Below are 22834 nucleotides of genomic sequence, written 5' to 3' on the forward strand. Positions count from 1 at the left end.
AACATTTTAACACCAAAGTAACAGCGGAGATCTGACAGTTCAGCCAATAAACCACTTTGTTTGTAGGTTTCTATTTTTCACTCCTCTCTCTACTGGAAATTTTATCAAATAATAACGGGATTAATTTCACTGTTCGACTTTATTTTCTCTTCCAAATAAGTTGACTGCTTGTGTTTCTTTCCCGGTCAAACGTTCCCATATTTCAACAATTACCTGAGTGGGAACGCTGCTATTTATACTAATAGGAACGATGATCAAAACGTGACAAATACTGTAACGCCCAAATTGTAATATATATATCGTAATTATCCTTTAATACTCTCTATTGTTAAGACTAATAATACAGCCTTCATCTTGATTGTATTTTGTCTTTAAAGGTTACATCATTAAGTTGTATCAGTGTAATCAGTCCTGACAATCAGAAAGTGAATACTTCCTCTTACGTTTGGGGAAGAAATTAGTAAATCTAAGCAATTACTGTCGCCGCACATTGATTTCATTCCGCTTCCTTAATATGCAATCTGGAAACCACACATTCAAACTTCTTAAAGAGCTGCAAGTGAACCTCTTCAGTACCTCCACACTTCTATTCTACATTTTTAAAGTTGAACTTTTGGGTCTACGGTTATCAAAACCATCGTGGGCGATGAAGTCCTTTAAACTTGTAGGATTACATGCATCTCTCGGCACTTTACAGCTCATACAAATGTCCCGTTTTGCACGCAGTATAACAGCGTTTATATTCTGCTACCGTGCACGCTTTCACGGCGACGCACCGACAAGCAGCACCACTCGTCACGCCCACCGTGTATGGAAGCCCTGCGGTCGCAGTCACGCTGGAATCTCACTGCTGCACATGATGGATGGGAGCGCTGTGAATAGCAGTTATGTCGCCCAAATGACTTTCAAAACCGACAGTGTGATTGCTGTCCAACTTTAGCTCTCTGTCCCATTACCTCATTCTTTTTGACAGATTTTCTTTTTACGTCGTTGTTGTTGCCGGTCAGAAAGTGAAGTACTGGGCGTACAGGTCCTCTTCTTTCACGACGTGCTCTTTGCTTTTTCCCGCCTCCGCCGCTCTCAGGTCGGATGGCGTCGCGGCGTTGGCCTCAGGAAGGCTGAGGGAGGAGAGACAGGCGTGTGGAAGTGAGGCGAAGGACGAGACAGAGAGAAACTGAACATACACATACGATATTTTAGCACGGTAGCTTGTTAGGCATCAGAAAACAGCAGAGTCAGATCAATTGGTGTCGTGATTGTGGGCATAATAAATATAAAAAACAACTGAAGGCTGGTGTGATGTCCACAATACACAGATAGTTCTTCCTCCACATGCAAGGACACTTTAACAGAGGACTTTCATCCATCCTTTTACTAAACCCGGATTACTTTCGGCTCTGCTTCCGAGATTGAAGACTTATGGAAAGAAATGGAACAACTTGTCCTCCTCTCAATTCAAAATAACAGGAAAAATGTAAAAAAACAAAGAAACTAAAAAAGTATTCCTCCCTTTGCAATCATCTTTTCTCAACAAACATTCAGATTGTGTGCTGTTTATATGTTTTATATTCAGCGCATGCAGCAAACAAGCCTCCTTCATCTCCTCTTTCTGGGAGAAACCAAAGCGACCAAAGCGTTTTTCTTAAGTGGTTTCACATTTGCAACTTGCACTTCTAAGTGCTTTAAAATCACTCGTTCTCTGTCTGCGTCAGGGTGTGAGGTCCCATTGAGACCGATTTGCAGAGTTTCAGGGTTCGTTCCTTTTTATATGAGAGTCTATACGATGTGTGTGATAGTTCAATGACACAAAAAGGGGAAAATGAGATGATAAAGCATTATGGATCAAAAAGAGATTACATCTTCATTATATGTCTCTGTTGACCCTGAGCTGATGGAGAAAGACTGCAGCGTTCTGGGGAGGGTGACGGAGGAGTGAGGTGAGCTACACAGACAGTCGGGGCAGCAAACGTCTCGTGATTCCCGCCCTGACTCCCGGTGAAGTGAAGGTGAACGGAGGGCAGCGGTTGGCAGCAAGACAGATTGGTTTCTCACCTCCTAAAGCTCTGCAGGCCCTGATGCTGCACCAGGGCTTCCTGAGGATGAGGAGCATGAGGAAGAGCAAGGCTTGGCATGGGATGATGTGGAGGATGAGGAGAAGAAGGAAGAGGAGGAGGAAGAGGATGCTGAGGAGAAAGAGGAAGAGGGCTGAACAGCGGAGAGGGGCTTTTCCTGAGTCTGGGGAGGGACCTCCACCTCCCGTCCCTCCTCTTCCTCTCCTTCATGACTCATGGGGGGGAGGGGGCTGACGAATCAGAGAGCTGACTGGCTAGAGAACTGGCAAAGTAGCATCCTGTAAACCCCGCATTACAAGCTAACGACATGCTCCTCGGCCTCGAAGTAACACTTGGTCACCACCGTAGGTAGTAAGCTAGTTAGCTGGGCATGCTAACAACTGCAGCTTGGATGCAGATCAACACAGAGTTTCATCCAACACGGAGAGGAATCCAAAGCTGGACACACCGGACCTGTGACCTAGTTACAGTGGCAAAGCTACGATTGGGCAATCGCAAGACTGCAACTTATCACAAGAAACACACAATCGCCGAAGTCAGAAATGTTCAAATCCTGCACATGGGATGTGAACGTTACCGGATGCAGTGAGCAACAACAGCATGAGGAGGAGGAGGAGAGGACAGAAGGAGAGGACCGATGTTGTTATGAGGCTGAAATCAAGCATCAATGTTTCTGAGCGATAAAACAGAAGATCAGCCTCTAAGACGAACCTGATGTGAGGCTGTGTGGAATGGGGTCAATTTCAATATGAGGATAAATGTACAATGTAGATAAATAATCATGACAGCGACCTTTATTACCTCGAATAATGATCAATAATATTATGAGGCTTATACAGAAGGTGGATGACTGCATGCAGTGGCTGCCTTGGTGCTCTTAGGCCCCGTGTGGGTGTACTTTTGGAATTTTTCGTCATATCGTGATTGATTGATACATGGAGAACTCGGCCTCCTGCAGGTCTGTGTTTCAGCGTGCGATCGCTCACCTTGATAAGAGGGTTGATCACACCGACGTTGGCACTGGAATTGAAGACCTTGCTGAAGCCCGTCTCTCTGTTGACCAACTCCAGCTGGTAGAACTTCTTGTCGTCCTGTGAAAAAGACGACGTTTTAAAATCCACCCAAAGTTATTTTGAACATCAAACTCTCAGCCCGTTCGCTTGACTGCGTACCAGATATTTACAAGACTTTAAAAGGTACTTGAGAAGGAGTTTTACGGGTCTACTCACCACCAGCTTCTTCACCAGACCTTCTCTCTCGGTGACCATCTCTCTGAGCTCCGCGATAACATGCAGGTCTTCAGGTCGGCTTTCTCTGTTTCGGAGCTTGTCCTCCGTCCCCTCCAGCCTGAACAGCCACAAAAACGCGACGCACAGAAGCACGGTCGATAACGTCACGACAAGGAAGAAAGCATTGAGTTCCGCCAGCAGAGACAGAAACACGGCGGAAGCCCAAAAGGAGCAACAACAACAGACTCAGTGACTCACAGTATTTGTAGCGCAGTGATCTTGTCTTTGAGGACCTCCTGGGCCTTGCTGAAGTCAGCCAGCATGATCTGTGTTTCTCTGTGGTGGATTATGCTCATCTCCCCCAGGTCCCTCTCATGTCTCTTTGAAAGGTCTTGCTCATGGGCCCTACAGCAGAGGCCGACAAAACCCATAAATAAACCACGACATTAGGTATAAGTATGGGTCAGATACTGTAGATCTGCGTCTGTAGATCAATGTCTGGCTACGGAACCAATCTGCTGTTTTGTACCTTATCTGGTGGTTAGCTTCACTGCGAACCCGCAGCACCTCTTTGCCCTTTATCTCCAGCTCTCTGGTCAGAGTGTCGATGGTCTCGTTCAGAGAGTGGATCTCGTGGTCCAGATCGGTGATGCGATTGCTTCGGGAACACAGCTCCGCTTGCAGGTCTGAGAGACGAACAAGGAGCTCCTGCTCCTAGAAGAAACGCACGAAATCCAGAGAGTCACGCAGATGTTAAACCAGCTCACGTGAAAGAAAAACAAAAGAGGAAAAACAGACAAGTTACCTGCTGGTGGCTGTGATCCATCGCGCTCTCTAGATCTCGTTTGACGCAAGTGTTGTCTTTATGGTGGAGCTGCTTTAGATGCTCTATGGACGCAGCGTGGAGGTGGTTCAGCTCTGCGCGAAGAGATGCTGCCGGACAGAGAGGAACACCATTCCGTGTTTTGTTTCAACTACGGCAATTTGGTTTGTGTGTATGATCATTTACCCAGCTTGGCTTTCCCCTCGTCCTCCAGCTCAAAGCGCAGCGTCTGCAGCTCCTGGTCTGACTGCTGTCTCAGGATGTCAAAGGTCCTCCTGTGGGCCTCCTTCAGAGCATGGACCTCCTCCCTCTGCTCCTGCTTCAGACGCTCCTCCAGGGCCTGGCAGAGGGCAGGACAGCATCGACATAACGGATCAAAAATACATTGTTTCCCCCATGTGGCGACTTTTGTAATTATAATATTTGAGGAGGAAAGAAATCATCGCATTTATGAAGCCGCGTCGTCGGAAAAATTAAACCTAGAAGACAAACAACGAGCAAGAATAACCACTGCAGCTCTGTCCCAATTCTGTACAAATTCTCATCAGTGAAAATGAACGAATGACAAGTAATTACAGTCAAAACAGTATTCAGACTTAATCCGCTTCTATTTTGAGTGTGCTGTTGGACGCTATTCGTCCCACGATGCACTGGATAAAGGAAACGTTACAATAAACAGCTGACTTTGGTTCAGCTCCACAAAGGTAGTAACACAACTCAGAATTAAGTATCAAATCATTGGAACAATATTGTGTCTTGGAAACTTGCAGGAGAATCAGTGTGAAGAATGTGAATTGTGAAACATTTGTTGCATTTGTTTGCTAAACCCACGAAGCAGCCTCAACGTGCCACATAACCTAAGAAAAAAAGACGCCTTATTTAGTTTAGCTGTCATGAAAATCACGAAATTAAATAATTTCCATTAAGGTGCATTATGTGATCCATGACATCGTTAACATTAAAAAAAGGTACCGGACGCATCACCTCGCTGCGATAATCATTTTGTTCAATGAGGCAGAAAGTCAACCATTAGCTATTACCACGACGGCTCATTTTCAATGTCACTTCACGAGGGAACGGTAGAAATTAAAGTAGATGAAGCTAATGAATAAAAGAATAATTCAATTAAAACACACCCCCCCCCCCCTCTTTGACATGCTGAGAGTGTCATCTTGCAGCAGAAACACTAAGGACAAAAAGCCCTCGTGCACCTCTGCATGGATGACGTTCAAAAGGATGCACACATACACGCACACATGCTTCATGTGTACCCGATCATACCCTTATCTGGTGCTGCCTGGCCTCCTCCATGGTGCTCAGGGCGCAGCAGTGAGCCTCCTGTAACCGATGCTCTCGCCTCTGATGTTCTCTCTGCATCTCTGCAAATGGAGACACACACAAACGCGGCGTTCAACGAGACGCGACAACGCGTCACGGTCAGATTGCATGCTGCAGCCAGCTTTGTGGCCTCGGAGGAGAGGCCTGCTGACCTTTCAGCTGTTGGCTCAGCAGCTCCCTCTCCTGGTTGAACTGAGACTGCAGCTGCTGGAGGGCTGACTGGGACTGAGACAACTGCAGCTCCAGAGACTGTTTCAAGAGAGAGATCTGGGCAGAGAAAAGAGGCAAAAAACACAAAAGAGAAGCAGATATAGTTGCTGGCGTTCACACTGAAAGGGCAAAACAGTCATCTGAGGATGTAACGAAATGGAGAGACGGATAAAAAACAAAGTATGGACCGGTCAATGTGCCAAAACATAGAAGCAGTCATCAGAGGGGTATCGACACATGGATACGAGCCAAACACTGAGAGCTGTAGCCGGAGATTTTGCACCGACAGCTCGTCAGACGGCGAGCGACAGCGCACGGAGCCGAGTAACACCACATCACACAAAAACTGTTTTGTTTTGAGGAGATATCGAGACTATTAGGGGCCCAGACTGACGGATCTGGTTCTCCACACGCCACTCTTCCTTCCTCGAAGCTGCTGCAGCTAAGTCCCCGGCGGAGATTTAGGGCTGTAGGGAGTACTACACTAGGGCCTGCAAGGTAAGACGCTTTTAAAATGAGAGGATGAAGCATGTGGGGTTCAGCGCTGGGTATGGATTTAAACAGACAGACAGGTGACCCCGTGCAGAGTATCCTCCCTTCCTGTGTCCAATATACGTCTGGTAAAATGGATTTTTTTTTCCATCCATCATACAAGAGACGTTCTGTTGTCACTTTGACAGCTGTTAGTCTCAATCGGGGCTCCTGTGTGAAGAGTCACAGAGCTGCTCCACGCCTGACATGTGAAGTGGCGTGTGACGGTCTCTGAGCCTCCAGAGCTGCTGAAAGTAGGTCATTACGGCGCAGATCACTCCAGTTGTACCTGCGTGTCCGTTCGTCTTCGTCCTGCACAATCTCATCTATGCGAGTATTTATATTGTGTATATGTGTGCGTGCATGAGGTATTACGCAGAGGCCTGCAGCTGAGGATTATTTTAACTATCGCTTTCTTGATTCATCGATTATTGTTTGATCCATAAAATACCTGAAAACCGTGAAAAATGACAAATGCTCATTTTGTAAAAAGATGTTCAATCTACAGTTAGCTAAAAGTAAAATATGACGTGTTTGTTGCATTGAAAAATGGTTAAAAATAGTTATAATTACAGATTTATTTAAATGTTGCATATGTATTTAATGATTCTAGCATTAGCATTCACACTCATGTACACAGAACTCAGAGGGCTGCGCCTTCATGTAGCCAAAATAAAGAAGCCCTTTGATGAGACGAACACACACACACACACACACACACACACACACACACACACACACACACACACACACACACACACACACACACACACACACACACACACACACACACACACGCTCAAACACAAAGAGTGTGTAAGCTCCTTAGGTATTGGGTCTGTGACATTGTTTGATGTTTATTTTCAGCCGTTCTGCACGATCACTTTAAAATGCTGTGATTCACGTTTACACAGTTAGCAAAGCTAACGCAGCAGATTTAAACATCCTCACTTTATTATTATTGAATATAAAGAGCCTGCCTTCTGCTCCCTGTCCAGTCATCAATTTCCATTTTCTGACATTTTGTCTACATTTAAACACTTTAATCAGACGGACGAGTCAGACCGTCTCTTTAACTTCCTAGTTTTTTCTTCTGTTACGTATCGGGGCGTCGAGGGCGTCTGAATTCGAGACTCCAGCTTGTCACAAAATGTTTAACTGAGGCCACCGGCGGAATCAGGACGAGCCTCTTTCTGGTTTTCCGTTGTGACTCAGCTGAGCTCTGAATTACCCAGAGGCAGTGCGCTCAGCGCGGACGGGTACGTGAGGATAAGCAGACAAGCGTCTGAGCTTTAAAACCGGCTTCAGATGATTCTCTCTGTTGCTGCAGAGCTTTAATTCTGACCTGAGCAGCCTCTGCTAATTTCCACTTTCACTCCCGTGAGAGGGATTCTCCAGCAACTGCAGCTGTGAGAACTTCTTCTCCAGTGTGTGTGTGTGTGTATAAAGCGCCTATGCATGCGTATGCACAGCTTACATATACGTGTATGAGGAGAGATATGGGCTTTAGGGGGAAAGAAACTAATTAAAAAACAGAAGCTGTGTTTCTTTTTTCTTTCTGTGTCGCTTTTGGCGATGAACAGAGAAACTGGACAGAAATAGCACAGGAAGAGAAGTTAAATCCTCTCGTGTTTTCGGGGCTTTTGTTCGCGGCATCAGTCGGAGGATGCAAAGCCTGCGAGAGTGCGTCTGACACTGAAGACCGCTGTTATCACTGCAAAAACACACACACAAAGAATATCCGCATGCATGTGCACGAAACAAGACGGCGCACCTGCACCTTGGCCAGGTGCGCTTGTGAATGATCTGATCGGTGGTCGCGGCGCGGCGGCTCACGTGGTGCGTACCTTGTGTTGTGTCTTTAAGCAGTACGAGTACATGTGTTTCACCTGTTCCAGCAGGTCTTCCACCTTCCTCTGCCAGCCCTCCCTCGCCGCCATCATCTCCAGTTCTTTCTGCTGGGAGAGCTGAGTCAGCGCCGCCTGCTTGTCCGCCTCGTACTCCTCGGCCAGCTCCTCCTTCAGCAGACGCACCTCCTCCCTGCGGAGGGAGGCGTAATGAGATTTATTCGACTGTTTTGTCCCGCTGAAGGATATCATTTCCATTCTTCTTCTTCCTTCTTAATATCCACGAGTCGACTTGTTGTGGCAGCGACACGCGTGTGTGGGCGAGAGACGACAGAGACGATCGAGAGAACAAACGGGACGAGCAAAACAGGAGAAAGCAGTGAGACTGACAGGCCGACAGAGAGTGTAACACATACGAGGACTGGGTTTGTGTTTTTTACCGCAGTGCATCTCTCCATTTCTGGTCCAAGTCATCCGCCATCTTGTCCATCTTCTGTTTCTCTTCTGTTCTGATGGACATCACTCTGGCATCATGCTGCTGTCTCTGGGTCTCGATCTCCTCCTGCAAAACACAAACAGGTGCACACATTTTATTAAAATACTTTGTTTTGTTGCCTTCCTTCCCCCTTTCAGGAACTGCTTTTTGGATAGTCAACAGATAAAATCCAGCCCGAAACACGCTTTTTATTTCATTTATTCTATTGCCCTCCAGGTTTTCTAATATATTTTCAGGCAAGTTTAATAGCTTCTATCTTTTCTGGTCCAGTAAAGAGTTTGACGCTCGGTGAAAAAGTGCTGAATCATCAACAATAACAACGTGAAGCGACTGAAAGTAGGCAAATCTCCTCAAATTGCCGTCTCTGACCCGATGCAGCATTTGAGCAGCTGAGCAGTCGGATGACTCATAATGCCCACCTCCACATCTATTTATAATGCCACGGCTACAGGGCATTTATAATGCGCCGGTGCCCAGGCAGGAACGAACTTCACCGGGTCAGCCGTTTCCTGCTGCTGAAGATGGGCTGCGAGGGTTTATCTGCTAAAGACTTCATTAAAAGACCGAAAAAGCTCCGTTCAGCGTCGAGGTCGAAGTGTTTAGGAGCCCAGAAACGATGTTCAAGAAGACATTTTCTATTTCAATGAACCTGTTATCTAATTGGCACTAAAAAGACACAAGAATCTGTTAATTGTTTCTATTTCATACGATGAATTGACAAAAGTTGAGCTGAACTTTTTGGGCACTTTTTCCTTTCTGTCGTTTTTATAAAAGTAATAAGCTCCTCGAGGGTTCCTGCTGAACAATGGCTGGTCTGCATTCACCGGGAAGCCGGGCTCAGCTGGCTCAGTGTGAACACCAGATACGATCCGGTGCTCCTTCTTTTATACCGTCCAAATCCTCTCCTTTCACAGACGCCAGGCTCTAATTATCACTCCTCGCTTCAGCCTCTCTGTCCTCCTGCGTCTCTTTTATTGGCCATTTTGTATTCACTGATTTCATGTGTGGATTTCCACCAGCTGTGAAGCTTGTTTGTTGACTTTGTTACGTTCAATTCATTTCAATTTCCCCAACGGCTGCCAACATCTAATAATATTGCGAACAACAACAACGTGAATAAACAACGACCGGTCTCACTCTAACGCGCACATCATCTTCCCGTCTCTCTCGTCTCTCTTTTCAAACACAGGACCACTCAACTCAAAATAGCCTCATCATCATTATCTCACAGCTGGCCTTCAGTGCTGCACTTATGTCTCAGTTCAATCCCATTTCCTGCGTTCAAAAAATGTCCTTCCTCTCTCCCGTCCCTCCATCGTCTTCCTTTCTCTCTCGTCAAAACTTCGCAGCATCTAAGTTGCACTTTCCTGCTGAACCGTCAGCAAACGCCATGAATTTAGGTTTTGCTTTGGCTGACCCGGCTGACATATTCGATTAAATATTTGATTTGAATTAATTCCAGAGAATTATTTCAGCGTATTTCAGCTGAACTTGCAAAAAAGTGAAATTTGTCTACAGGCAATCTCACAGTTTAACTTATATGGAGAATAGAGTTTACAATAATTCATAAATAATGGACATCTTTCCTTGGGGTAAAAGAACATTCATACTTCCCTTATAATTACCGTACCGGGGATCTATCCTCTGTGCTTCCCTCACCTGTAGGTCAGTGAGCAGGTTGCTGGTCTCTCGGACGCGAGCTCTAGTAGCGTCAAGCTCAATCTTGAGCTTCTCCTGCGTTTCCCTCAGACAGCTGATCTGCGTCTGAGCTGAACTCATGTTCTGCTCGCCTTCCCTCACCAGCTCCTGGAGGTGGGACACCTGAGGAGATCAACAGGAGAGGTTAATGCGTCATCAGAAGAAGAAGACTGGTTACGTTTCAGGACTCAAAGAAGAGTTGACTTAAAGGGATAGTTCGGATGTTTCGAAGGAGGAGGTACAGCCAAACCAATTTTCTGGAGATATTCTAAATACACCGACTGTGGAGCGGCGCCTCATACAACCGCACTTCAAAAACATCCGAACTATTCCTTTACTGCTCCGCACCTCCTGATTGGCCATGTTGAGCTTGGCCGAGAGCTCCTCTTTCAAGTTGTCGAGTTGCTGCTGGAGGCGGTCTCGCTGCTCCTCCAAAGACAGACGCTTGATCTCAAACTCCTGACTCATTTTCTGGGGAGAAGGAGGAAGAGAAAGGTGGATGAGAAGAGGAGGAAACTAACCAATGTTTACTGTGAAGGCCTCGCCGCTCTTTCTTTTTCCTTCCTGCCGTTTTCCCTCTGAAAGTATAATCTCTAAAAAAAAAAAAAAGGACGGGCGTTAAGAAGCCACTTTAAATCCCATTGGTGCCGTAATATGGAGTCGAGGCAGTTGTTGAGTGTGAAGCGCGGCGACTGAATGAAGGAGTTTTCATTTCAAAGTTAAAAGGCCATCTCATCCAACCAACCAACCAACCAAACGCTTTCTATAATCCTTCAAACCACGGCACCAAATCCTCTCCGGGCCTCGCTGAACGTCTCTTATGAAACGCTCCCTTTTCTACTTCTTCTTTGCCTCGGCTATTAATTCACCCGCTGAGTGGATGTGTTTTATTTGCAGTGTACTGGAGGACTTCTTTAGAAATAACCCTGTGCTGCTGGATAAACAGCACCATAATATCCTCAGAGACAGATGGTGAAATTGAGTTCAGGCGCTAATAATTTCACAAATGTTTTCCCTTTCTACGCTGAAGAGATGCTAATTTAGCGAATGCACAACTAATCTGAACTCTGATTGTATGTATTTAATACATATTGCCAGATGCTACTAGATAAGCGTTGCTCCATTGTGTAAATTCTCTACATTGGGTGAAACATGCAAGTTGCAACCACCAAGGATCTTCCCAAGCTCTCCTTTGCTTCCCATACGACGTGATGGAACTATAAAGCACCCGGCCGTCTTATCTTATCCACACGGGAGCCAACCAGTAATCCGCATCCTCCTTCTTTAACCCAATTACAGTAGATGTGCCGGCGTCACGTCGACTCAAGCCTTCCATGCGGTTCAAGGTTCAATCGATTCGTCCATAAGAACATTGGAGAATAAAAAAAAAACATAAGATGAAGCTATATGCCATGATTAAAACAAGGGCGTACAAAACAAGGATTTAAATTATATTAGAAATAGAGTGTCGGCCCGTCCCCCCCTGTGGGATAATAGAGAGAATACCGTCTGGGTGGTTTTAACTAAAGCTTAGTCAGCAGCTATTTCGATGATCAATGAATCGTTTTAAGTGCAAATATTTGGCTTTTACTTGTTCACACTGTAGTAAATTAAATATCGTTGGGTTTTAGACTGTTGGTCAAACGAATGAAAGACATTCGATGACGTCGCCTTCAGTTCTAGGAGTTTCATTGTCGAAATGACACCAGAACCTCCCGATTCTGCCCTCATTTGCATATCTGTTTATAGTCCAGGCTAACGGCTGAAGACAAGAGCGTTTACCGCGTCATCGTCACCTCCGCCTGGTAACAAAACCCATCAGATGATTTAATTAATGAACATACATCCGCAGAAGAACAATCAGCAGCAGGGAGATGAGAGAGATATGACCGCAAAGCCTCCATTCCGCTGCCGTCTCAAGTTGCTTTAAGTAGATTGCGGTGAATTATGAATTAATACAGAACAAGCAATTTGTGGAATTAGTCATTGTATTGCCTCGGTTTTAGAAACTCGTTACTGTCTCGCTGACAGACGTTAAAGTTAAAAAAGATGAAGATCAAATGACGAAGATCAAATTCGGCGTTTGTCTTTGTATGAAAACTTTAATTTAAAGAAGACGAGGCGCAGCATCGCTCCGGCCGACATAATATTTGCTTTTTTTCCATCATTGCCCCTCTCTGCGTCGCTCCTTCATTTCAGGGAGATCTATAAACACACACACACACATGCTCACACACCACTGTGCTCTGGCTTGGAGGCAGGATTTAATGTCAACGAAAATCAACCAATTAGCAGTCAGCTTCAAACAGCATTGGGAGTATGAGCTCAAAGAGGACAAAAAAAAAGAGAAACGTTATGAAAGAGGAGAGATATCGGAAGAGACAGGGGGAGAACATTGAGCTCAAAATTATTTAAAACTGTGTAATCATATCAGAGGCCGGAAAATAAGCTGCAACGTTGAAGGGAGAGTCTTTTTTGCGGGAGTTACTCTGTGCTTTAGCGATGCACCGCGCTGCCTTCGTGCCTCTGAGCCAATTTCACTTCCACTGGACGTCAACACGCTCCAGTCTGAATGGGGTTCTTAATGGCCGCTGAATGCAGGTGGAGCCATGCGAGCGTGAATAAAATCGGGTGTAATGTGCTGTAAGGGCTGCGAGCAGGAGGAAAACGAGCGCTCCTCCTCCTCTTCTACCATTCCCAAGGGGGGGAAATAAAAATACTGCTGAGCAATCGGAAAACGACAACCGCTCCTCCCGTCAGCCCGACCTCATGGACCCACGTGGGGATTGTGTCAAACTCCTTGTACGTGCAACATACCGTGGCAAATAAACGGTCTGACACTAGCTTGGCTTTTCATTTGTCCCAATTCTCTCTGACCAATCGGTGGTCTGGTAGCGTTTTGACTCCGCCTACTGTCCCCGTGATTACTCTGCTCCTCTGTAACATAAATCACAGGCTGTGGACATAGTGTAGGACTAGCCAGGTAGCTTCCGTCACAACAGCACACTTGATCAGCACATGAAACACATCACCGCAGGGCGAGTAAGCCCACGGGAGAACACAAGAGGCTTCACACTGAACAGAGACGAGTGAGAAACCGCCGCTTACAAGCATTTGTCGCCGGTAATGCGACGCTGTTGCGGTAAAATAAATCAGGGTCGAATTCATGCAAGCTGTGTAATTTGATCCGTGTTTCTTCGCAAGGAGGTCGGTCATTCGTATGGAGAGCGGAGAGAGGAGGAACGAAAGAAGGGAGAAGACACGACAGGATGAAACACGATGTTGTTTTCACGTCTTTAACCTAATTAAATGTGTGCAGTCAGCTGAGCGAGCGGCTCATTTCTCAGGGATACATATTTCTTAATAGACTGAGGCCGATTGCACTGAGGAGGAAATGTAATTGCTGATGGTGCCGCACTGACAAGAGAGATATGAAACCCTGAGAGCGACACTCAGGAGTTGGATGTAATTGCTGTTTTTCCACGTATCGTAAATCTGACAGGTGGTATGTAAATAAAAAGGTTTCAGTGGAAAAACTCAAATTCTGATGTTTTCGTCCTAAATCCTAACATTGGACGAACCGTCATGAGGACCGTCGTCTCGTCCTCTTTCTCCTGCTGGGCCTCCTCCCTCATGGCCTGGTGTTTCCCCTCCAGCTCCTCCAGCGCTCTGACCTGCGCCTCCTTGAAGCGATGCATCTCCTCCTCGTAGTGCACTCTCAGCCTGCAGAGCTCCTTCTCGTAACCCTGGTGCTCCTCACGCAGAGACTGAGGGGGAAGCAGAGGAGGATGAGAAATGAAATGATTTAACGACCTCGGGCTGGACTGGGACTAAGGGGGGGGGGGGGTCACAGCACCTGTTCTAGTTTCAGCACTTGTTGTTTGTGCTGTTCGTTGGAGGCCTGGCTCTGGTTGAGCAGAGCCTCCCTCTCCTCCTCCAGCCGGCTGAGCTTGTCCTTCAGCCGGCTCTGCTCCTGGTCCAGGCTCCTGATGGTCGCCTCGTGGGACATCTGGGTGGCCTGCAAGGAGCCAATCTGACCTGGGAACAGCCAATTTAAAAGTGCGTCAAAGAGGCAAGCAGAACCTAAAATATCGGTAAAACATCTGTGCACACTGTAGCGCTAGAGGAACATCTTACTGGCTTTATGGAGGATTTCAGTAGCCTGCTGTTGAACTCGTTCCCTGCTGCCGTCTAGTTCATACTCAGTGTCCTTCAGCTGCATCACCCAGATCTCTCCGTCCTGGATGGCCTCTTCCAGCTGCTTGTGCAGGTTCTGCAGCGCACACACACACAAACAGAAACACGCAGATGTTCCCACAATTATAACCACCGCAATCCAACATTCAGCAGTTTAAAAACCCGCTCGCCATATCTCTCCCACTGCAGCCTGAGAGTCACATAAAGCTTGAAAGCTATTCAGACTCTGCACATTTGCCTGCAGGACCATCAGAGCACACCACATTAGATTTCCCTCCACGCTGAGATTCCTGAAAACCGTCTTCGCCCAGAGGCTTTCACTTTGGTCTTTTGTTTTCTGCAACTGTTTTCATCCAATTTAGCCCACTTCCCAACCCGCAGACTTTAAATACTGTAAACACAAGACGTTTGTATGAGCAGCAAAAGCACGTCTGAGCACTGTTTTCCATCGACGCGCACCTTGATGGTTCCCTCTGCGTTGGCCAGCGACGTCTGCAGCCTGTTGGTCTTGTCTCGGTTCTCTCTGGCCTCCTCGTGCGCTTTCTGGAGCTCACTCCTCAGCTTGGACAGCGAGCGCTGCAGCGCCGCCTCCTGAGCCTGGAACTCCTTGCGGAGCTCCACCTTCACAGGAGCAGAGAATGACACCGATCACCCTGAGACATGAACACAAATCCTGCAACAAGCGGCAGACGGAGCTTCGAGGAGAGAAAAGATTGGACTTTTTTTACCGATATGTTGTTGTTTTACCTCGGTCCTTTTCCAGGCCAGCAGGTTCTCCGTGGTGAGCTGGTGTGTTCTCCTCATGGCCTCCAGCTCCCTCTCGTAATACTCCTGAGCCTTGCCCAGCTTGGCCTCGTACTCCTCCACCAGACGGACCTTATCCCTCGTTATCTCCTCCACCCTCTCCATCAGTGCCTCCACCTGCGCAGAGAGACGGATACATGAGGATGTCCCTGTGCTGCGACGTTTAGTCAGCCTTGGAATGAGAACGGCACAATATATATTGAACACGTTTACCATCATACCTGTTATTTTTTAAAAGAGTAAATCTGTCATATTGGATATTTAACAGTTGAGAGGAAAGGAAAAATGTGAATAAAACAAGGGGATGACATGCAACAACGGCCCGTGGCCACATTAGAACCACATCAGGTTTATATTATATTCATAAACCAACTGCAACAACAAAACAACCCGATTTATTTCAGTTTTTAAAGCCAAAAACACTTAATAAGCCTCCAAAACAGCAATTACTCCATCAAGTAACTCGCTGTGTAAACTCTCCACAACAGAGAACATGCTTCAATCCTCCCAGAACACATCTATCGTCCTTCCAGCCCACCTCTTGTCTATGGAGCTCGGCCAGTTTCTCCTGGTCTTCGGTGGAGGTGGCGCTCTGGTTCTGCTGGTTGTTGAGGAGTTCCTCCACCTCGTGGCGGTGGGTGGCCCTCAGCTCCTCCAGCGCTCGCCGTTTATCCGCCTCAAACTGGGCCTGAGTCTGGCTGAACGCCCGCAGCTTCTCCTCAAAATCCCGACGCATCTCCTCCACCTATTGAAACCACGAAACATAAACTATTCCGTTTGAATCGTTGGGTGTGCTGCTGCCAACTCGGTCTCAAACCTGTGCCAAGCTAAGTGCTCACAGCGTCCCTTGAAAGATCCCTTTGTAACAATTGGAAAAGTGCAGAATATTTAATTCTATTACCTTATGCTGTCAGTAAACGTATTTTGTTATTTCCCCTCGGTGCCAAAACAAAATGCTCGCAGCTCCTCCGACGCGTTGAAGCGGCGGTTTGCGGAAACGATCTGACAGACATGAGGTGGAAAAAAATATACAAAAAAATGGGATGATGGGGTGTGATGGCGGCGTTCAGGTTGGTAAAGAGGGCGTCTCTTTGGTCAAGCTGAGGGGCGGACAGTGTGAAGGCAGTGGCAACACCAGCGCTAACGTACACCCATCCCAACATAAGATGAACTGATGATGAACGGAGCTCATTCAGCCACCGGCTCATCCCATCGAAACACACTTCAGGAGTTCATTCATGCCCGCTGCCTTCAGACTCTACAAAAGCAGGCGTAGATGATATGATGTGAGGCGTGACATGAGATATGTAGTCATGTAGGATTGATATTTTCTTTATTACTTTATATAATTCCTGCTTTATGCTTATTGTACAACCAAAAGATGCTGATGCTTAACGGAGGAGACCTCCACGGTCAAGCGTTTGGCCATTAATATTAGCTACAAGCCGGATTTTGAGAATTACGTCAAAATCTATTCTTTTGACTTAAAAAAAAGTGGTGTATATCGGTGGAACAGCACAGATATGGCGTGTATTAGTCATAAAGCTGGTGGAAACAGGTGGCACGCTTGCACGTTTTGTGCTTCGTCTCACTTAAAAAGGAGCCAAATGTGAGATTCTGAACATTAATAGAGCGGCAAACAACGACTCGTCGTGTCAAGACGAGTCGTGGAGAAACGGCGTCCTGAGCAGAGAATGAAGCAGATTGCTCGCGTTCAATTGAAACCATCAACCTTTAGCTGCCTGAAGCACATTTTACTGGATGTTTGAGGGAACGCCAGCGTTAGCGGGACAGTAATTCCTTTACGTGGATTTAAAAGACACTCGACAGATGGAAGAAATAGCTTCTTACCAAGCTGACTATGGTACTAACCACAAAAATAATAGCCCAGATGTACATCCTCTCTTGCTTGCACTTACCTCGTCACTTGGCATTGTCCACAAACACTTTGTTTATCTGTGTTCAGAGGCCGCTATCAGTAAGTAAGAAACACCTTACTGAGAACGCAAAGGTGTGGAGGACGCGCCCGTTCGTTTTGGTCTCTAGTGCGACGTCTAGCGGCTGTGAATGTCCTAAACACAACCTTTAACATGCAAGTGTTGCATTCTAGTACTGACAAGAACAGTATAAAGTATAGTGGATAACATGTATGTTTTATCAGCATTAAACAGGGCCTGTGAATCACAACAGGCCGTGTGATTGTGTGTGTGTGTGTAAAGCCTTACCTCTCTGCTCATAGAAACCACTCTCTGTGTGTGCTGGGCCTCGGTGCAGAGCTGCGAGTCCTCCATTCTCTGTCTGTACATCTCGAACTCCGCTAAAGCCTGGCGGCGACAGAAACAGCCGCGTTACATTACTTCACGACGAAACGACACAAGTACACAACTGCTAATTCATGCGACCAAAGTCAGCACAACCGAACGTGTCGCCCGGCAGCAGTGAACGACCTGTCTCTTCATGTGCTCGTGGAGCTCGACGGATTCTTCCAGGCTGGCCAGCCGCCGCCTCAGCTCCGCCTCGTCCACCATCTTGCTCTTGTACTGCATGATCTTGTCTCTGGTTTCGGTCACAATGTGCTGGACCTGAGCAGCAGGAGAACGACAACAAACAACAGCTGTTAACATACTGAAAGCTGCAGAAACTATTTAATAGAATTCAATATGATGCGATATCAAAACACGGAAATAAATAAAACTAGGAGGCAGCACGGCAACTGCTGTTTCTTGGCAGGGGAGAAAAGACCCACTTTGAAAATGTAACACTTGAAAAGCTTCTCTCTGAAAGTACGAATTAAATTAACATTTAAACCGGTTTCATATCGTCTTGTGTTTGCACTGACTTTACCTGGAGATCATGGCTTTTAATCTAGACACTGTTTCTGTGCAACCCGTCCAGAAAATAAACTGTACATCCTCACTTCAGGAGAAAGTCACTTCACCAAATTCTTCCATTGAAACTAATGCAGTGAAACACGTATCTGTTATTTTCTGCAGTGGTGAGGGTGTCTGTGTGATGGAAGGTGTTCAGTGCTCCGTTGTGCTCGTACCTCGTCCTCGTGGGCATCTTTCAGGGACTCAATTTCCTCCTCGTGCTCGTCGTTCTTGGTGTTGAGCGCATAAATGACCTGCAGACAGGAAGGGAATTAGACGTCAGAATGAGGACGTGATACAGAGCTCTTATTAACCGTTTCGATATCAGATCAATAGCTCAGCTCTGCATTCAGAGTGCAACAACATCCAGACCAAAAGAGAAATAGGTTTCGCACACTGATTCAAGACGACGGAGCTCAGATAACAAAAGTCGGTGCACTTGATTTCATCCTCTTTCGTCTCTCAACAAACACAGAAATCAGAAATGCTTCTCAGACACGCTCACCAGAGAGCCAGCCAGCCGCTGCGCTCTCCACAGAAACGAGCCTAAGTGAATACCATCTTGTCAGTCACGCTCTCCCCTCAGGTATATCAGGAGGTAATACGTGCTGCAGGTACATGATATGCAGCAGCTTAAGCTTCGGCAAATTGAAGCCCCCCCCCCCTGCGAGCGGCTAATATTCAGTCATGGTCAGCTGATTTACAGCCCTGCAGAACTAGAAGCTCCACATTATGTTCCACTTAAAGATGAGGTGAGAAGTTACACACGGTGTGTAATGGACACGTGCACGGCAATTACCCTCCATGAAGTAATTAGTACTTTCCAGTAGTTCCAGGATTCTTCACGCGAGCAAGTTTGCACGACACGAAACTGAAGGGGGAAGCGCTTCAGAGTGTCTCCTCCGAGGACGTCAGAAGATTAAACTCCTCCGCACACCTGAACAAGTGGGAGTGATCGTCTGCTGAGGAAAACTCACCGCCGCTCTAAATCTGTTGTCGGAAATAAAGGTGCCAGCTCGACGCGCACTTAGTAGGAAGCAGAGGCCCCCCTCCATCAATACAATGTATTACTGTTATTATAATGGACTTAAACACACCTTCAGCCTGTCATTTGAAGACGCTGTCATGAAAGTGCGTCCACATAATTGATTTTTTTTGCTCGTTTTGTGGTCGTCTGCCTCCTGACAGCTGTTATTTACCTCCAGAATTCAGAGATGTTGTCCTTCTGATTCTCAGCAGTAAGTCATCCACGGAAGCGTTCCCTCAATTATACATGATTATTTTAATGACTTTCATCTCTCTCCCTCCTCTCACTATTGCTTTCATCCTTTCATCTCTCCCCCTTGTTGTTCCGTGTCTCCCTCTCTCTCTCTCTCTCTCTCTCTCTCTCTCTCCCAGGAATAAGGGAACTTCACATTACTATTTGTGTCTAAAGCTCGCGTTCCATAAATAAACGCAATTGTTTTTTCTTCTCAGTTGTCTTTAAGTGATTCTGTTGCAAAAGAAATTCAGCAAATGACCAGAGATGAAAATAGTACAGTTAGTTTCAATCAAACTTCTTAGTTTCAACCATTGAGTGAAAAACTTTCTTGCGTGAAACTGAATTGATTGATTATATTCTGTATTTATTATACGATCGATGGACCGAGTCTGATCGTAATCCCGGGATTTAACGTTTGAATGTCCTGGGCTGTTTCAGAGGGGGATTTTCTTGCCAGCTTTAAAACTCATCGAGATGTCAAAGACAGAGCAGGATGAGCGAGGAGCGATGAAGACTATGGAGCACCCAGGACGGACGCGTTCACTATCGATTGAACTTCAGGATAAAAAGGTCACTGATGTCCACAGTGGAACGACTGCAGCGACCAAAACCCTGTCGCTCCGCTCTCCTCGCTTCCAGAGGATCACCATCATATTCAGTAATTAAAGGATGAATGACAGTCCTGTTGTCAGAGGGTGCTGTAGTCTTAACGGGATCCCCGGGACATTTAGGCCACTGTTTCCCTTCATCAGACACTCCGTCAAGTGGCAACCCGGTCTCTGTTACCGATTAGCAGGAAGCACACGGCGCATTTACTTTGTCCACCCAGTCGTGGCGTGAAGGCACTTGGCATCTGTTTCCTCCTGTCGCTGTCGTGCTGCTCCGATGCTCCAAGGACTCACCCCCCCCACCCACCTCCTGAGCATCGCCACATCACAACCTCATTCGCACACACAGCAGGCGAGAACAAGGGGCATGCTGGGAGAGAGTAGCGTGGAGAAGCAAACATCCTCTGATCCAGTAGGTTCTATAAAAACTGTTTAGGAGGACTGGATCTAGAGTCTCAAACCTTCTCGCCTGCTTCATGCTCTTTACTATCAACAACAAGAGCATTTAGGAAACCAGACATTCAGGAATCTGGGTTCAACTCTCAACTCCTTCAATAATATGTTATATATGTTTCGTGTGATCTTTGTGGCTCCGTGCCAACTCCTCAGACATGATGTAATGCTATGAAAGACAAAATCCCATCAGAGCTGTGACAACAGCAGTCCTGATCCTGGACCGCGGCTTTATTCTCCTCGTCGGGTCTCTTTGTTGTTTGCAGGCGGGAGAGAAATAAAAGCTCAGCGTGGATATCAGAAAGCCAGGTGCTCCGTCGGTAGTTTTGGGGTTTAAACCTCTTCTTCGTGGTCTTCTTCGAAACTGAACTCATTCGTTTGAGTTGAATCTATCTCCGTAACGTGGGATGCTTCCTTTTGTAAATGTCCAAAGCGAGGACGACGCTCATGCGTTCCACAACTTTGTCCTACTTTCTGCCTGCGACGGCTCAAAGCGCCGCTGCGTGACGATTATTGGAGGAAACAATGCAGCACCTGCAGTCACACGCGTCACTGCAAGCATACAGTTAGAGCCGTCAGCAGTACACTGAAAGAGAACAAGGATGTAGTTCATGCAAGAACTACCAACCCCCACAGCACAACACACGAAACACACGAGCAGCATCTGAAAATGCTTCCACAGAAGAGTAACACTAGTCAGCAGATAACACATTAATCTGCCAAACAACCACACAGAGAAGTGCTCTTCATTTTTAACTATATCCTCTTCTTCGGCCAGGCTGCACCTTTCAGCTACGTCCGCTCATACCAACAATTATTTCCCTTATCGGTTGAGTTTCAATTGAGTTTGACGAGTTAGTCTGTGCAGTAAAAGGCTGATAGCAGGCCCCAAATACCCTGGACAGGTTGTCAGGTCAAAGCCACATTTCTTTGATTTTGAGGAGCAGGAAATCGATGTAAACAAAGGAGGACCACAGTGTCTAAACCCAGAAGAGTGCCAGTGAACCTAGTCGTGCCAAAACACATTCTCAGAGCATTAAATCTGGCGTTTGCAGCCAATCTCTCCACCACAAACAAATTATTTGAATAAACCGCGGCCTGATAATCCTCCTGCCACAATTTCAATCTATTTGTTGTGTGTATTCACTCAGCTCATCCTACTGTACACCGTGTCTAATTCTGTGATCGTATCACCGTGGCTGTTATGTAAAATCTTCTGTCCTCTCTGCTTTTGTCTCCCCCTATACAAGCGCTGTCATATAATCTGTTTTATCTGCATTTTATCCACCCAGTCAAAAAGCCCATAGATGCTGTAAACTGTAACTGCCACCTTAAATCTTCCACTACAGCGCGACACGGTCGGTTTCCTACACTGGGCTTCAGGTGGAGTACAAAGAAGCAGCCAAACCTCTGCATCCCTCCAAGATTACATAACTTCCCCGGGCCCCTTGAGCAGCAATGGACGCCCCGTGATGGCAGGAAGCATGCACGGGTTAAACCGTGGCGGGGTAGAGGGTACAATTACGGCAAAACATCTGGGGAAAACTCTCAGCTGCATCAGTGTAATCCCTCATGAAATGCAGTCTGTTTTCTGCAGGCAGAGTAACAGCAGAGTAGAGAATACTAGCAGCCTGCACACTGTAGTAAGTCATCACAAGAAAACTCTTTCTAGGCATGCATCACATTCACTTCCTCTAAACTATGCATCATAACACCTATTAGAAAAACAACCCTTGCATCAGTATTTTAATGGTGACCTATGAACCCTGCAGGGATGCAGTGAAATATCCTCAAACCTGCTCCAAAATACGAAAACATCAGCATCACACCTGCTGACCTGCACCAAAACATGTAAAAAAGCATAAAATAGCACCACATTCTTCCCCATCTGCATGTTTACAAATGACATCCCATGCACGAGCCTCCACGGTACTACTCCATCCGCATCCCAGGCTGCTCTGCGTGACTTTTGGTCCACCACGTCCCGCATCGTGCACATCACACCTACAGACCTTGGTCAGCTGCGCGATCTTCTTGCTCATCTTCAGGTGCAGGTCTTGGGTGTATTCCAGCGTCAAGCTCCCGTCGTAGAACATGCCGGACGCCGGAGACGGGGTAACGTTGTATTTGGTGTTGCACGGAGGCTGCCAGCCTGCACCCGTCGCCATTTTCACGGTGGGGAAATAAACCCCAAACGCGTACGGTTTGACTGCAACGGAGCGGCGGCTGCTACCCGTTAAATCCTCCCATTGTTGGGGGTTGTGGTTAATCTTCCGTGTTTTTCCGCGACGGAGGAAGATGCGGAGCGGGGACAGCGCGCATCCGCGAGCGGGAGCGAGCGATCGGAATGATGAGAGAGGCGGAGACGCGCGCCAGATGCTCAGCCAATGAATGGCA

The 22834-nt window shown here is 46.7% G+C and overlaps 1 protein-coding gene across 1 annotated transcript; it reads right to left on the minus strand.

The window, feature by feature from the left end:
• Positions 1 to 1003: 1003 nt before the first annotated feature.
• On the minus strand, positions 1004 to 22605 carry fam184aa (family with sequence similarity 184 member Aa; the record flags this gene model as incomplete). The annotated part of the gene is made up of 24 exons (XM_079185838.1): positions 1004 to 1118; positions 2053 to 2183; positions 3059 to 3163; positions 3302 to 3419; positions 3560 to 3706; positions 3831 to 4015; positions 4107 to 4234; positions 4311 to 4464; positions 5406 to 5503; positions 5615 to 5729; positions 8093 to 8243; positions 8491 to 8612; positions 10206 to 10367; positions 10593 to 10715; positions 13826 to 14011; positions 14101 to 14282; positions 14382 to 14517; positions 14901 to 15062; positions 15189 to 15362; positions 15784 to 15990; positions 17471 to 17569; positions 17693 to 17827; positions 18292 to 18369; positions 22450 to 22605. 24 exons carry the CDS (start codon positions 22603 to 22605, stop codon positions 1004 to 1006), a joined length of 3369 nt encoding a protein of 1122 aa, XP_079041964.1.
• Positions 22606 to 22834: the final 229 nt, after the last annotated feature.

Source organism: Pholis gunnellus (genome assembly GCF_910591455.1).
Source record: "Pholis gunnellus genome assembly, chromosome: 24".
NCBI lineage: Eukaryota > Metazoa > Chordata > Actinopteri > Perciformes > Pholidae > Pholis > Pholis gunnellus.